The 15,987-nt window shown below is 38.3% G+C and overlaps 2 protein-coding genes across 2 annotated transcripts in view; both read right to left on the bottom strand.

Moving 5' to 3' along the window:
* Nucleotides 1-6,190, bottom strand: part of LOC123878835 (RNA-binding protein Musashi homolog 2-like) — a 138,318-nt gene extending 132,128 nt beyond the window's left edge. Inside the window, exon 1 of the mRNA XM_045926183.1 lies at nucleotides 6,070-6,190. Within this exon, the coding sequence (XP_045782139.1) occupies nucleotides 6,070-6,137 (68 nt within the window). The 5' untranslated portion in view covers nucleotides 6,138-6,190. The remainder of the gene's footprint in view (nucleotides 1-6,069) is intronic.
* Nucleotides 6,191-10,749: 4,559 nt separating this feature from the next.
* Nucleotides 10,750-15,924, bottom strand: LOC123878846 (selenoprotein S-like). The gene is made up of 6 exons (XM_045926213.1): nucleotides 15,638-15,924; nucleotides 15,418-15,517; nucleotides 14,807-14,938; nucleotides 14,202-14,308; nucleotides 13,163-13,259; nucleotides 10,750-12,433 (listed from the first exon to the last, which is right to left on the bottom strand). The coding sequence occupies exons 2-6, from the start codon at nucleotides 15,473-15,475 to the stop codon at nucleotides 12,345-12,347; spliced, it is 483 nt and encodes a 160-aa protein (XP_045782169.1). The 5' UTR covers nucleotides 15,476-15,517; nucleotides 15,638-15,924; the 3' UTR covers nucleotides 10,750-12,344.
* Nucleotides 15,925-15,987: the final 63 nt, after the last annotated feature.

The raw sequence follows: 15,987 nt of genomic DNA, 5'->3' as shown, positions 1-15,987 counted from the left end.
AAAAATCATTTGTATATTTTGTTTATTACTTAATGATGTGCAATCTATGTACCTACTTACCTGAGTAATGCAGTGTTTCCCAACTTTGTGTTACCACATGTTTTTTTTTGTTCATATTCAATTATTTTCATTGAAAAAGTTTAATTTGTTTATGAATATGACGAATTCCTGCTGCATACGTTCACTGAAATAAAACATGTAAATACCTACGTTTTGTGTTTTACTCTATCCGCATGTTATTAGGATTTACATAAAACACGATCATTTAAGTACAATGTGTGACTGCGAGTATTACAAAAAGTATATCTAAGATTCTACAAACCAGTTTATAATGGACGAGAAGTAAGTTTAAACTACAAAATCGATTCAATAGTTTTTGCAAGCTCTAAGAAATAATCAACAGGGCTTTGAGTTCAGAGACCTCTAATATTTGAAGATAGATTAATTTTTGATGTTTTAACAATTCATCTCAAACCGTGAACTTATTATTTATTCTTTGGTTCGGAGGAGACTGATCTACCGTGGTCACGAACTAACTGACTCATTTATGATAAGTACATTAACATATACAACAGTGTGCACGAAAAACCTGGCTTGATTTTGAACTGTAGAAGCTATTAAAATTAATTTACATTACACATAACTCATTCTGAGTAATGTGTAATTGTTATCTAATCTCTTATTTAGAGTTATAAATTACAATACACGCTTTTCTGTGTATGCACTTATACTTAACTTCTGAACTTCTTAATCTATTTTAACGCAGTTTTCAACAGCATAAACAATATTTCAGAAGGAAGGCTTGTAATATCTCTGACAAGTACATCAACATGAACGAAGTCTCTAGCAACTAGCTCAATTATTCATAAATAAACTAACCACGGTTCCTCTTGCACGAACCTTCTGAAAATCCTTTTTTGCCCTCATAGAGAGTATCTACTTGAAAAATTTCAAGCTTCTACTTAGATGCAGTAGTTTGAATAGAACGTTAATATGTCAGTCAGTAAGTTTATATTAAGAAGTACAAATTAGGAAGTAATTCTTCGTAACTGTACTTACTAGTTACACAATACATATATAATATTTTCTGCTTGGAGTAAAGAAAGCCGCAATAAAACGCGCCATGTGCGGCGTTAATATGCGCGTTAAAATTAATTGTAAAAATAGAGTCAACGCGCGCTCCGTTGCCTGTGTTTATGTAACTGTACCGGGAAGTTCGTGTTTTTAGGGCAAAATGAACCCTTTCAAGTTCACTTTGTTGTCCGTCCGTCTGTCCGTATATCCACGCACTTTTCCTCAGAAACAGCTTGATGTAATCAGATGAAATATTTCGATTATGTTTTTTTCTCTACTATGTATTCCTTAATATAATATTGTACTTATATCTAGTTTAACGTGAAAAGATGTCTTTCAAAGCGAATTTATATAAGTATATACTAGAAATCCTACACTGATTGATCATCAAAACCTTCCGATGATCTGTATTGAAATTTGGAACAAGGCTGGGGTTTCAACCACAATCGCATAATCTTTTGAAGAACTACTCATAGAATTATTAAGTACGTACTTACATAATATATTAATAACTGCTACACTCTTTGTCTGTCAAAAGCTTAATAGACTGACCAGTCTACGTACTGTCTGTCTGACATATTTTATAAATGGATAAATAGTTTACAGTCGGCAATATCATGCAACGTTTTCGCTATAATGTAGACTCACTAAAAAGTATTTTTGAAAATTTCATCCGAGTAAAACCAGAGCGGGTCAACTAGTCATCAGTACCTACAAGTGTGTGGAAGCTTAACTTTAACGATTTCAACTTAGGCTTTTAAACAGGCGTTTTCCTTGCGTCTGGCACCACGACAGCGAACTTGGTCGTGAGCCAACAGCGCCAGAAGGAGCCATAATTCCATTGAATACAGGAAACGGTGAAGGCCGAGCGAAGAGTGGCGTTACAATATAATCCATTGATGTCATATTATTTCAAAGCAAATTAAAAGTAAAAAAAACTCGCCAAGTTCGAGCGATGATGCTATTTAACATTACTAACCGTTAGGTCTTATTTTTAAGCAAGTCACGCAAAACGTATTTGTACATTATAAATCCCCAAACGCGCGAGTTGTGATACATTAACTACGCCAGACGACGAGACAGTTCAGTAGAGAAACTATTCACTTAAAAATAGTACCTCAAAAACAATGCTGCTGAAAATCAGCCACTCATGTGCTGAAAAGAAGCGATCACTTACGCAATATCTAGTAAAAGTAACTGAATCAATTCGCAGACCTTAAAAGGAATCTTCAACTACGCCATATTCAAGATAAATCCAAGAAAAATACTATTATCACTTATCACATATTTTTCCCCAAAGAGGGATTTTAGCCAAAACCTGCATACAGCTCTATTCATGAAATATTTTTGGCTGCGTTTTTCAACTCAGTAAATTTACGCACTTTTATACATGGAAAGGTTGAAGCGCATTGCTGCAGTTAAACCAAATATTATTATATCACTCGATTAGAAAACCATTACATTACATGGTTACATTGAACATACGACTAAAATATATTTAGATCGTTAAACGATTTAGCTACAGACTGCACTTGAAGATCATTACAAACATTTTGTTGTTGGAGTGGTTAAAATAGTTCACACGATCTGCGGCTCTTAAAACTTGATTCCTTAAAATCTTTTTAGTTAAAATAAACATTGAAGCTTGTTTGGCATCTTTATAATTTTGGACATGGTTTTCGATCTAAGTAATCATCCCCCAACTTTGATAATTTTACCAAACCCAATAAAATCAAAAGTGCATTAAAGAGTTATGTTATTCTAAAAGCAAACCTACACGAATTTTTGCAACTATAAATCTGTTGTAAATCAAACGAGCACTTGATGGGAACTGAGACTTTATTATTAGTTATTAAAGTTATTTACGTAATTTTTGAGTGATCAAAGTGAAATAAAAATTAGTTTTAGTAACCAGCAGATAAACGTAAAACGTATGACCAAGAACGGTCAAAAACTCCTCAAAATATATTCCGTTTCTCACATAAAAAACAATTGGATTAGTAAGTACTCCTTGCACGCTTTTGACTTTTCAAAACCGGTTGTTCGCCGCTTAGTTTGATGTCGGTTCAGCTGCATTTCCACGAACGCGTAAATCTTAAACTGGTGCAATAAATTTTACCTTTTGCTCCGTCAAAATCGCTAGTGCCACTATTTTTATAGCTTTGTTTATTAAATCGTAGGGAAGCATCGTAATCGCGTGCATTAATTACGGAACCGCATTTTAGCGTTTATCAGCTAGCACAGCAATTACTTTCACTTCTTTTGTAGTAAATACAATAGGATTTTCCAATTGAACTCAATTAGATTCTAGATAGATTTGTAACCTCAAAATTCGGACCACTTTATTTCTAACTGCGTGAAGTTTTTTTCATCTTCTACCTTTCTACAGATACTTTTGTTTATTTGTTTTGTCCAACATATCTCATATCGTAAACTATATCTCTACGTCTGCCCACTGTGGAGTGGCGTTTGCTATATTGTTTGTAAAGTGAATGTTTGTCATCATAACTTAAGCGTCTGCACATCGTTTACTCGATTGAACTGTTTTTTCTTCTTATTTTGGTTTCTGGCTTTTATTTGTTTAAGTTTTGTCGACAGTGGCGTGAAGATTTCTAGTAATCGCAAGATCAACGTATAATAGGTAGTGCTGGAAGTTGGAGACGCATGCTGGGCATTAACACTTAGCTAGTAGTGATAAAAAAATTATTTGACATCAAAACTTTTTTTTATTTAAAAACTGGATCATTAAAAACGATTGTAGTCAGCAACCCCATCGTTATTACTAATAGGGCGGTACAAAAATATTTTGTTAGACATAAAGTAAATCTAAGCCATTTACGAGTACTCCATGCAACCATTAATTCGACGATTAGATTTGCCATTTCAGCATTTCAATTGTAGAACGTTATTAGGTAATGGTTTTGTAGATAGGGCTGCAATATGAAACCTAGCTAACGCTAACTGCAATGTTAGTGTTCAGATCACCTTGACCGCTTCTACTGCAAATGGTTGGCTGATCGTTATTGTTTGATGAATAATAAATTTTGTCTCCTGTTAGAAAACAATTTCTATATCGTATTTAACATATTAGCTTTTCACGACTGAACTGATGAAAAATAGCTTAGTGTCACTGAAAACGATTAGTTCATCAATTCAAATGAAATTCACTTTCGAGGATAATTTTGTTACTGAATGTAAGAGAAATATTTAATATTCCAAAACAATCCGATTAGTGGTACAAATATTGTAAAATCCATTTCTAGCCACTCACGGGCAAAAATTGTATTAACATGTTTAATAAATCGCCTGTAAGTCATCGGCATCCTTCCATTCACGCACCCGAGGAATGTAGTGGCTTATTAAATCAATAGCACCAGCTCACAGTCACAGCTGCAATCCGCTGTGATTTCTCTCGACTTCAACAAATTGCATGTTTTTACTTTGTACTATAGACTGCAATTTTTACAACACTACTACAAGAATAACATACGTTTTATTCAGTCTTAGTCTCCTTAATTCTTTCAAGTTCTAATAAAATGGAGGTTAAACTTCTCAACGGAGAAGGGTCAATCATTTTCATTGCAACAATTTGGTAAAAAGTAAAAACCATTATAGTAGTAAAATCCACGTTGAAATTGGATTTGTTTTCAAGAAACGTAGTGGTTATGTTATTACGATACAGTGTCCGAACTCAACAACTACTTTCAATTGCTTGAGGAAATAATTAGATTGAAATACGCTACAATGGAAATGATTGGCTGGCTTCGTACAGACAAGATTTTTTTTTGTATAATTAAAACAAAGTTTTCTCGTAACTGCTCACTCGAGCAAAAAATGCATGCGTATGTAAGTCAGCTACTCGAGCGCTACCAAACAGCGATGCTCTATGCTCCGTGCTTGCATGTGAGTAATCTTGATTCTTGTCTATCTCTGCAATTATCTGCATTTCACTGTATTATAACCCCAGTACGGAAGGTTTTGACTTAAGCAGTTAGGAAATAGGTGCGTTATCCCGTATTATATCTCCCAAACTTTTACTTGATTATTATTGGCACATTCTTCTAACCAAATGAAAGTAAAAAATTAAAAATAAAAGTTTTTCCTTCTTCGCTAGTATTTCTAAGTAGAAGATAGATTTCTGCTTTTACACTTTATCTGGTTTTACGATATTCAAGTATTGAAATATTATTTCACAGAGCTTATATTAGATTAATGAGTCCTCAAGGTTACGGTCTCGAGTGTAACTGGACATGTATAACGCTACTCGAATTTCCGTGGAAACAATCCAGAACTGGCGACATGGTTGACATTCGTTAGACATGTTTCTCGGAACCTGTCTTTGCCACTCGATCATAACTACGAGCAGATTTATGTGGCTCTTTCAACTCGTTGCTAAAGGAGAGCGTTCTTTAAATCACTTTAAAGAAAATAACTCTAAGCTTGTACATGACAGTGTCACACAGGATATCTGTTGCTTCGAAACCCAAACAAACGCAAGGGCGGAGGCTTGTCATATATCGAACAGGTATAGGTACTACAGCACTACTGTTGCAACACCGGCAATAAAAACAAAACCACAATAACGGAAAAGGGCGACACGGCATATAACGTCTTTTGTTTACAACATGCCGGTTCCAGTCGCCGACGCCACTTCGATGCAGGAATGACACTGGAAAACGTTATAACGCAATAATAGCAAACGTTTAATGTGGTTTGCACTTTGCAGTGATGAATGAGTCGAAATATCGCCGGATCAATCTCGAGGCGAGACTTCACTGCAATGTCAGGACTTCACGATTCACGACGACGCAGAAAAAACAGAGCAGTAATGTTGTATCGACGTTTGGTTTGTGAAGCCGTAAGGCGAGACAGGCACAATGTCGCGCTGAACCGTTGAAATATCACTCTATCGGAGTTTTTACGGCTTCAGAACACTTAGCACTGGACACTGGCGCGGGGGAGGCCGTGCCGTGGGTTATGTAAGGGCTCGCTCACCTGAGCCTGACGGGCGGTGGGATGTTGAAAGCCGGGAACAGTTTCGCGTTGGGACTCTCGAACAGCATCGCGATTGTTTTGTTCACCGCGCGTGCATCGTGCACCCGTCCGCTCAGATCGACGGCCGGCCGTACACTGACTCTCCTGCACACCCTCCCCGCGCGTGACGTCACCGCGCCACAGACCGGGTTCAGCCTCTCCCTCGTCCTCCGTGCGTGGGAGAGGGAAGCAAACACGAGTCTGCAGTAAGTACGGTGGCGACGCGTTTATCTCTGGCTCAGCCCCTCTTTTATGTTGTACTTTGTAGGGCTTCGCGTTGCGCCTACCGCTTTACTAATCATTTAGTAAGTCAATTTTGAACGACGACAAATACTTGCATCAATTGAGCCAATTGGACAGCCTGTTATATCATACTCCTAACATAGATTTGTAACGTATTTACAGTGATATTTCTCCTACTAGGTTACGATTCTGTGTGTCGAAACCAGTTTCTGTAGAAAACGCTTAACTTCGCCCACTCCGAAGGGAATAGGATAGGTCGTGACTCGGAATAAACCATTTCTTAACTTTAGCCAACATTCACAATCTCTTGAAAACTAGGTACCTACCTACACATAATTAGGTATACTGTACAAATAGGTATGCAAACTAAGGTATCGGTTTTCTTATTAGAAATAGTGAATAAAATACAGATAAATAAATGATTGATTAGCATCATGTTGTAAAAAAGAAGTGAATCTGTTACAACTTCCGGGGGGTGTTTGCAAAAAATTTGGGAACCACTGACTTGTTAGTAATGAGCGATTTTTTATCGTTGAAAATAGGTATTTAATAATTATACATATTTCATTTTAGTTTAAAGTAAGTTATTCAATAACTTTTAATACTCCTTTAATGAAATTAATAATAATTGTTGCAAACAGAGATTATGTAGGTTAATTTGTAACTGTAAGAGAAATTTGACTTTGAACCGTGTCATCTTTCATTCAAGGTTCAAAATCGAATGAAACGTTTCCAAGCCCTTCGTTACGCGAAATTCACTATGATCACGAATTTCGAATTAAAAGTTGCCGAAGAATTAGATATCTAGGTACAAGCTGATTGTAGTCTAGTCTAGGCACAACTCGATTTGCGTCATCATAATACTAAGGTATAATATCTATTTTGTGATAAGTAAATAATACCACGTTAGGTACTGTCTTTACAAAATGTCAGAATAGCATTTGGTACAAAATTCAATTTTTTTTTATTCAATTAGACTTTTACAAGCACCTACTTTTGAACCGTCTACTTTTGGCATCTACCACTGGTTCGGAATGCCTTTCCTACCGAGAAGAACCAGCAAGAAACTCAGCGGTTGCTCTTTTCCTATCTCTAGTACCTGTCAGCTGTTTGCGTTAGATGAGGCATAGTCTTCAAATTCAAATTCAAATTATTTTTATTCAATTAAACTTTTACAAGTGCTTTTGAATCGTTAAAATAATCTACCACTGGTTCGGAATGCTGTTCCTACCGAGAAGAACCAGCAAGAAACTCGGCGGTTGCTCTTTTCAAATGTACAATTTACAATAATATGCCATACTGTATACAAAACAACAAATTAGGTTCAATATTCAGTATTTAGGTATAATTGCCTACAATCTACATAGCACAATACGCGACCTACTGATCACAGATGCATTCCTAACGTACCTATGTATTTATTTACCAGCAGGTTAGGGCCAAACTGCGTTGTCGGTGATGAGTTGATGACATGCGGAGCAGACACACGCAGCTCGCTGAGCTACACGTCTGCTCACCAGCAAGCTCAGCGAGCGATGTAGAGCTGAGCTACATGACTAGCTCTGGCTCAGCTATGCTCATATTAGAATAGAATAGAATAGATTTCTATTCAAATAAACTTTTACAAGTGCAAGTTTGACGATTGAACGTCAAAATAATCTACCACTGGTTCGAAATGCCGCTCCTACCGAGAAGGAACCAGCAAGAAACTCGGCGATTGCTCTTTTCAAGTGTAATATGCCACACTAAAATTATACTATACAAGCAATTGCAGCCCCGCGTATTGCTGGAGCGAGTCAAATCCATGCTTTTTTATCATTTACATAATCTTCGATTGTATAATATGCTATTTCTCAACATAATCAAATCAGAAGTAATCTGATCCACCTTCATTAGATGGAACAACAAAATCAAATTAGTTGTAGGTATTATAACTCGTACCTACCCAACCTATGGCGGCGGCTCAAGATCCAATAATAATAATTAATTAATTATTGTAGAGCCATTTTACCTACCCACCCCGCTGCTAGTGGGACCCATTTTGCCATATTTGTAATTATTAACCCCCGACCCAAAAAGAGAGGTGTTATATTAAGTTTGTCGTGTGTATCTGTGTAACCCTTCCTTTTGACTTTGTCGCAGTCGAGTAAAAACTAACTAATAAAAACCTTGGTTCTACATACGAGTACATAGGGAGCATTATTTTGTAGAAACATTCGTTTTTGAAAATTCCCTCACGTTAACTGTCGATAACGAACTCAAAAAATGATGTTTTACAATAGCCTCTTTTTTTGTAGTTTATCTTAGCTTGTCCTTAAATCCCTACAATCCAAACTATATATATAATATTATAAATACGAAAGTGTGTCTGTCTGTCTGCTACCTTTTCAAGGCCCAACAGTTTAACCGATTCTGACGAAATTTGGTACAGGGTCAGCTTATATCCCGGGGACGGACATAGGCTACTTTTTATCCCGGAAAATCAAAGAGTTCCCACGGGATTCCCAAAAACCCATCCGCTTAACCGATTTGTATGCCGAGGTAGCTTGCGTCTCTGTAATTGATATAGGCAACTTTTTATCCCGGAAAATGAAACAGTTCCCACGGGATCTTCAAAAACCTAAATCCACGCGGACGAAGTCGCGGGCATCCTCTAGTAGTAGATAGATGGTAGAGCTATCGATTGATTGAGATTTCGACTGCGTGATGGCGGTGTCTTGGAGTGGTCTATTGTTAGGAGTTTTGTCGCCACTCTCCGTCGCACTTGGCGTTGCCAGGTATCCGGATAAAGCCGGACAAAGTCAGGCATTTTGCTTGCGCGTGCGCCCAAATTATAGACGGTGTCCGGCCTGCCCGATTTTTGTTAGACATTTCAATAAGTAACTAGGTAGTAGTAGTCTAAGTATAAATAATGAATGGTTATTATTGAAAAAGAAAACAGATTCATTCAATTTTATTGCTTTTTAGGGTTCCGTACCTCAAAACGAAAAACGGAACCCTTATAGGATCACTTTGTTGTCAGTCTGTCTATCTTTCCGTCCGTCCGTCCGTTGTGTCTGTCAAGAAAACCTAGAAGGTACTTCCCGTTGACCTAGAATCATGAAATTTGGCAGGTAGGTAGGTCTTATAGCACAAGTAAAAAAATAAATCCGAGAACCGCGAATTTGTAGGGTACACCAAGTGGGATATCATGTGAAAGGGCTTTACCTACCTGTACATTCTATAACAGATTTTTATATTATATTTTTATATGCATAATAGTTTTTGATTTATCGCGCAAAATGTCGGGAAAACTACCCGAGTATGGAACCCTCGGTGCGCGAGTCTGACTCGCACTTGGCCGGTTTTTCATTAGAATCTAAGAAGATTTTATGGTAATGATGATAAAAAAGCTTTGTTTTGTTTTGTCCTGAAAAATGTGTCGTGTTTATACTACTACTAAAAATATAAGGTGATCCGGCCTTTTTACCAAAACGTCCTGCTTTTCGGTTTGAGTGCTGGCAACCCTAGTCGCACTGAGGTTGGCTCTGAGCTGAACTTATCACGCTTTCTAAATCAAACTGACGAAAAATGACTAACAAAAACTTATCAATTGAAATTGTAACAGTTAGTTGCTCGAGTTGATTGTTGCGGTCGTTTTATCCTTTGCGCAACGGTCCAATTTTTTTTAGGGTTCCGTTCTACAGTGAAAAAATGGAACCCTTGTAAGATCACTTCATTATCTGTCTGTCAAGAGTCCCATCAAGGGAATCAAACCTTTAGGTACTTTTATGAATAAAATGTGAAGTATGTTTGTTACTCCTTCACGCCACAATGACTTGGCTTGACAACGATTTGGCTGAAAAAACCGATCAAGTGCGAGAGTCGCATACAAAGGGAATCATAGAAAAAAAACACTACTTAATTTTTTTTTGTGATTATCATAAAAAAAAGATTAAAAAATTCTCGGTTTTCAAATTTTTTCCTTTATACTTGTGCAGTGTGCTATAAGACCTGCCCTTCATTCTAGGTCAGCGGGATGTACTCTATTATAGGTTTTGATCCCCTTGACGGAATAAGACAGACAGACAGACAGACAACAAAGTGATGCTATAAGGGTTTCTTAACCCTTAAAGCATCTCAAAAACCCAGTAAAGTGATAACTTTCTTTCTATCTAAAGTCAGAGGAAAAAAAACTTTCTTTGTTTTGACGAGTATAAATATAAAAAACTAAATAATATCTATAATTAGTACTATGCTAAGGACGTTTCTGCAGTCATTCGTATTTAATTAGTTTTCGTAAACATACGATTCATAGTGATCGCCGCATACAGGCGTTGTATATGGCGGCCACTTTAAAATCTTATTTTTACGAAAACGAATACGAATAAGTGCACAAGGTTAAATGAAAATCAAAAATAGTAGATCAATATTTATTAACCAATTAATGACAATAATTACACAATATTACCTTACCCATATATCACAATTTATCTACATAAGTACAATGTGACAATAGTACAACAATTTAGTCGTGATCGTTTGCTTTTTTGTGCGCATGCGCACGATTCGTGCCAATTTCAAATGTTTAAACTTGAAGCACTAAGGCTGAAATCTATAGAGCGCACTTTGACTTTGCTAAGACACTGTCAAAACGAGACAGCGCTATACCGCTGGCATGAACCTGTCTCGTTTTAACTGAAACTTAAGTATAAGCAACGTCAAAGTGTAGTCTATAGATTTCAACCTTAGTCACTAACTAAAGGTAAGGAAGCACGCGCAAAACTATTTTTTATTAATTGTGTGTGCAAATTGTATACATAAAAAGCAAACGAACACCACTAGTTACTTCGCCAAATATCTAAGTACATAATTTACATCGCGTTAGAGTTTATTGTTTTATTTTTCGCCACTTTTGGCCGTTTTCACTAAACAGACCGACAAGATACCTCCCCTTAGTATGAGTTCGCATATTTCGAGAACGTAGACGTTTGGGTAAAATTGTTATTAGAACTAGATTGTTTGCCATTGACGACAATCATGACTGAGAAACAGAGCAATGATGAGGTCCAAGTTGGAGCGCGCTTGCCAACTGTACTAGAATTGCTTAGTATTGCTTGAATTAGAATTACTTAGTATTGCTTGTATTAGAACTGTTAGAGTTGTTTATTCAGTACTACCATGAACTAGTAAGGAAACTCGGTTTTATTCCGAATCGACATTTGTTCAATATTAGGCGAGGGGTGAAGTCAAGTCAAAGACATCTACAGAGCGTATTTCGACTTTGCTCAGACTTGAGACACTGTTAAAACGAGACAGCGCTATACCGCTGTCATAAATCTGTCACGTTTCAACTGAAACTTAAGTCTAAGGGAAGTTAAAGTACGCTCTATAGATTTCAACTTTACGCTGGAATTCATGATCAAGACAGGAACTTCTTTACAAGACGAATTTAAACGACATTGTGTCATATTCAACCTGAATAAAGCTCCGGCTACACGCTCCATCTTACCTGAGAGCTTAACTGCGCAGTTAAGTGCGCGCGTGTGGATGGTCAGACGGTATTCCGCGCAGTTCCAAAAGCTGCTAAATATTGGACTGCACAGCCTGTACAGTTTAACTGCGCAGGCAAGGCGGAGCGTAAAGTTCACCTCTAAAGTAGCCCCTATCTCGACTATGAATTCTGGTGTCAGTTCGCCGACTACCGAGCGTCAAGCGGAGTTAACACTTGACGCCTGCCGGTGCGAGTGAAGCCTCGTATTGCTGCGAGTTTCCTGGCGCCGTGTCCGCGGACAACCGTATCGCGGCGATAGTCTAAAGTTAAACACAAACCGCCGCGATCATTTCGTCACGTGGAGATTTGCCCATAGAGTTTGTATTGTGACATGAGACTATCGCCGCGTCACTCTCGTCCATGGAGATGGCGGCTGAGTCGTGGTGTCCTGCTACCGAGTAGATTAGGGGTCCGCAGTAGTGGGTTTCGGTCGGCGGTCGGCGAGCGCGTTCGGGCGTGTCTACCGGCCGCAGCCGCCGCGCGAGCAGGCGGAGCGCTTGGGCGGGCGGTAGGACGACGTGGACGCGCCGCCGCTCAGCGGGAGGTAGTCTGAAATTACACCCGGATGTTCACGTTCGCTGAACACTGAACACGTGCACGAGCTCCTGACAGTAGGATCTTGTTCCGGGCAGGAGCCACGCTCGGGCGCAGCTGCTGCCACTCTTGTATCTTACAACTCTCATGTAGCAGAGACAACTAGACTAATGTCTCTGAGTAGTTATAACTTAATAAGTTTCTGGCATTAACACTTCCGCTAAGCCACGGTATCGCGGTGGTCTAGTGGTCAGAGCGTCGGGCGCGAACCCAGAAGACTCAGGTTCGAATCCGGCCGGTTTCGCAATTTTTGATATATGTATTAAACAATTATTTAGAAATTTCCTTATACTTTAGGTAAAAAAACAGTATCATAAAAAATAGAAAAATATAACACTTCGTTAGTGTGATTCAGGCTGCACTTTTCATTTCATTTTCATTCAGATCAGAGATACCTGTAGACCATATAATAATAATAATCAACCTGCATAGACCTATGCCATCTAATGAAATGATTGTGAGTTGATTCAAGTGATAGATTCGTATTGTATCGCGTCAACTGTGAATATCATGTAAATATCACAGTGAAGGGAAACATCGCGAGGAAACATGCATGCCTGACAGTTTTCCATAATGTCCTTAAACAATGAGGTGATCCGCACTGAGCCAGCATGGTTAACTCTTCTCATAGTGAGAGTAGCCGGGTGCTCTGTAGTGAGCCGGCGACGGGATGACGATGGCTACCTTCGTCCGGCGCGCCAAGCCGCTGCCCGCTGCCGCCGGCGTCGGCGCCGTACTTCTCCAGACGCTCCAAATTCTCTTGTCTCTTGCGTTCCTCGCGCTGCAACATTATACGAACTTTAGTTTCATCTCAAAAGTTTGTAAAAGAGCAAGAAATTATTTGTGGATGTCTCCTTTATAAAGTTACTACTTTTAAACAATACACTAAATACTTATAAATCAACATAATATAAAGAAACTCATATATTAACTAAACTAAATGCAAAGCTTATATTTTAGCGTAGTTTACAAACTGGCCCAGTAAGAGTCAGACCCACGCACCAAAAGTTCTGTACTTGGGTATTTTTTCTGACATTTTGCATAATAAATCAAAACCTTTATACATAAAGATATATAAAATTCTGTTTTAGAATGTACAGGTAAAGCCCTTTTATATGAATACTTGGTATAGCTGTTATCTTACTTTGAAAATTGAAAATATCATTATATATTTTGTTCATTAACATGTTTTAATTTTTTTTTGTCATATAACCACCAATTCACGGTTTTCGGATTAGTCCCTTTACTTGTGTTACCTGCCAAGTTTCGTGATTGTAGGTCAGCGAGGTACCCTATAGGTTTCTTGACAGACAGACAGACATACAACAAAGTGATCCTATAAAGGTTCTGTGGTGTATATAGGTCAGGTTAAGCAGAGACAATAGCATGTGTCAGTAAAATGTAACCATGTGAGTTCATAAGTTATAGCATGTTCCGTTTTTCTTTTTGAGGTATGGAACCCTAAAAACTGTGTGATAAGGACAAGAGAAATGACAAGAGAAGCAGCTCGCTCCAGCAATGCGCCCGCGCACTTCAATTGCTTTTATACATGCCATAATATTGTATATCAAATCTTTGAAAAGAGCAACCGCCGAGTTTCTTGCTGGTTCTTCTCGGTAAGAAAGGCATTCCGAGCCAGTGGTAGATGCTTTTGACGATTCAAAAGAACTTGTAAAAGTCTAATTGAATAAAAATATTCTGAATTTGGATTTTTTTGAGTTACCTCTTTCTCCTGCTGCCTGGCTCTCTGTGACGCGGCCTCCAGCAGCTGCTGCTGCTTCTCTCGCGCGCGCTGGATGGCCTCCATGCGCGCTAGCGCCTTGTCGGGGTCTGCACACACGCCACATTGTCTTACGGTACGTGTACCCACAGACCAGACACTGGCCAGTTGTTGTGAACTGCTCAGTCCCAGAAGTATTGTGGGACAGCAGATAGGAGCAAAGTTTACTTTACAAGGCCCTTCTCCAAAGCTATCCACAAGCAACTCTACTACTTTTTGTACATACATATTATTAGCACATAGCGTTAGGTCTTTACTGAAAACAACAAATACAAATCAAACTTACAAACAAAAATCAATGTTTATGAAAAGAATAAAGATATTATTTTCGTGCATACATATTATGTATCTCTTTCTCTTTACATACATATTTTGTTAAATTATTAAAATATTGCAATCTTAATCAACTTTAATTTAGTTTAAGATATTTGGTAATTGTCATTGTCAATTGGTCTGTTGGCAATCTGGATAATTGCGAATCCGATGACTATGCCTGGATCATTGAGTCTCTGCAGTACATTGGTTTTATATCTAAAGAGTGCAAGTACCTTTATGATAAGCAGCATCCTCCCGCGCCTCCTGCCAGCGCTTCAATGTTGGCTGCAGCTTCTGCGCCAGGTACACAGCGGCCGCGCCCGCCGCCACCAGGTACCAGCCGTAGCTGGCCAGGAAACCTAGCACTGGAGACAATATTACTGGAATGTAGTGTTATGATAGTCATGATTAAAACAGTGAAAAAAATCGTTTATTTCAAAAAACTTAGGTTTACGGTATCTCTAAGAGGTTGGAACCTTTTTTAAGAGTAGGAGAGCTACTTCTGTGGCAGAAGATACTGCTCTTCCATAACTACATTATCAGCATCATCATGCATGTGTGCTTTTTGTAAAGGTATGTATAGGTACATGTGTGTGTGAGTTAGGGAATGAGTGTGTACGTTAAAAAAAGCAATGATAAGGTCTAGGTTGGAGCTCACTCGCCTACAAGATGCCTATTCACTCTTACTTTGACGCTAGCTATTCAGCTCATATTTAGGTTATAGGTGGCAGGAAACACGGACTAGGGAAGGAAGCGAAGGCGTTCCACATCTCAGCAGGCCTGGACAGAGTTGTAGCGTCCAAGGAAGGAAATGTTGATGTGACTTGTATACTTAAATAATTACCCAGAGTAAAGGGATTCACAAACGTGAAGCCTTCCTGCCTCTCCATGTAGTCGGCCATGGTGCAAAGGTTTGGCCTCTAACTCCGATAGCAGCTTCCGCTCTGGAAATGTGATGAAACATTTAACATTACAATTTAACAACACTTCACCCCCGGTACTTCATTTTATTAATATAATATCTATCTTGCTCGCTAATTGTTTAATTCTTATTTCTTACGTACTTTTTTCTAGAAGAAATCCAAAATATAGGTATCTAATTATTATTTTAATAAAATGACGTGTTTTTTCTGTTTGTTTCCAAATCCATCCATAGAGTAGGTAAATTATTTGACAGCTTTGACCACAGAATATTATAACCCCAGGCGGGGCTTTGACTTGGCTTTTCTGACTTCTGAGTTCCGTAATCCGTAATTAGGGATGAACATCGTTCAATCCATTTATCTTCTTTTTCAAAAAGGAGATAAAAGTCAGCTCAAGAACTACAGACCAATCTCACTTCTAAGTCATATTTGTAAGCTGTTCTCGAGGGTGATTACGAATCGTCTCACCCGAAGACTTGACGAATTTCAGC

Source organism: Maniola jurtina, chromosome 26, assembly GCF_905333055.1.
Source record: "Maniola jurtina chromosome 26, ilManJurt1.1, whole genome shotgun sequence".
NCBI lineage: Eukaryota > Metazoa > Arthropoda > Insecta > Lepidoptera > Nymphalidae > Maniola > Maniola jurtina.
The sequence above is the reverse complement of the archived record's forward strand: the minus strand, read 5'-3'. Positions and strand labels throughout refer to the sequence as shown.

Bases quoted from the DNA above. Each gene is read 5' to 3' on its own strand.
- LOC123878846 (XM_045926213.1), bottom strand. From the start codon at position 15,475: ATGGCCGACTACATGGAGAGGCAGGAAGGCTTCACGTTTGTGAATCCC. The intron at 14,939-15,417 runs GTAATTATTTAA...TATTGTCTCCAG, and splicing joins TGTGAATCCCTTTACTCTGG to TGCTAGGTTTCCTGGCCAGC. The intron at 14,309-14,806 runs GTACTTGCACTC...GCGTGTGTGCAG, and splicing joins GGATGCTGCTTATCATAAAG to ACCCCGACAAGGCGCTAGCG.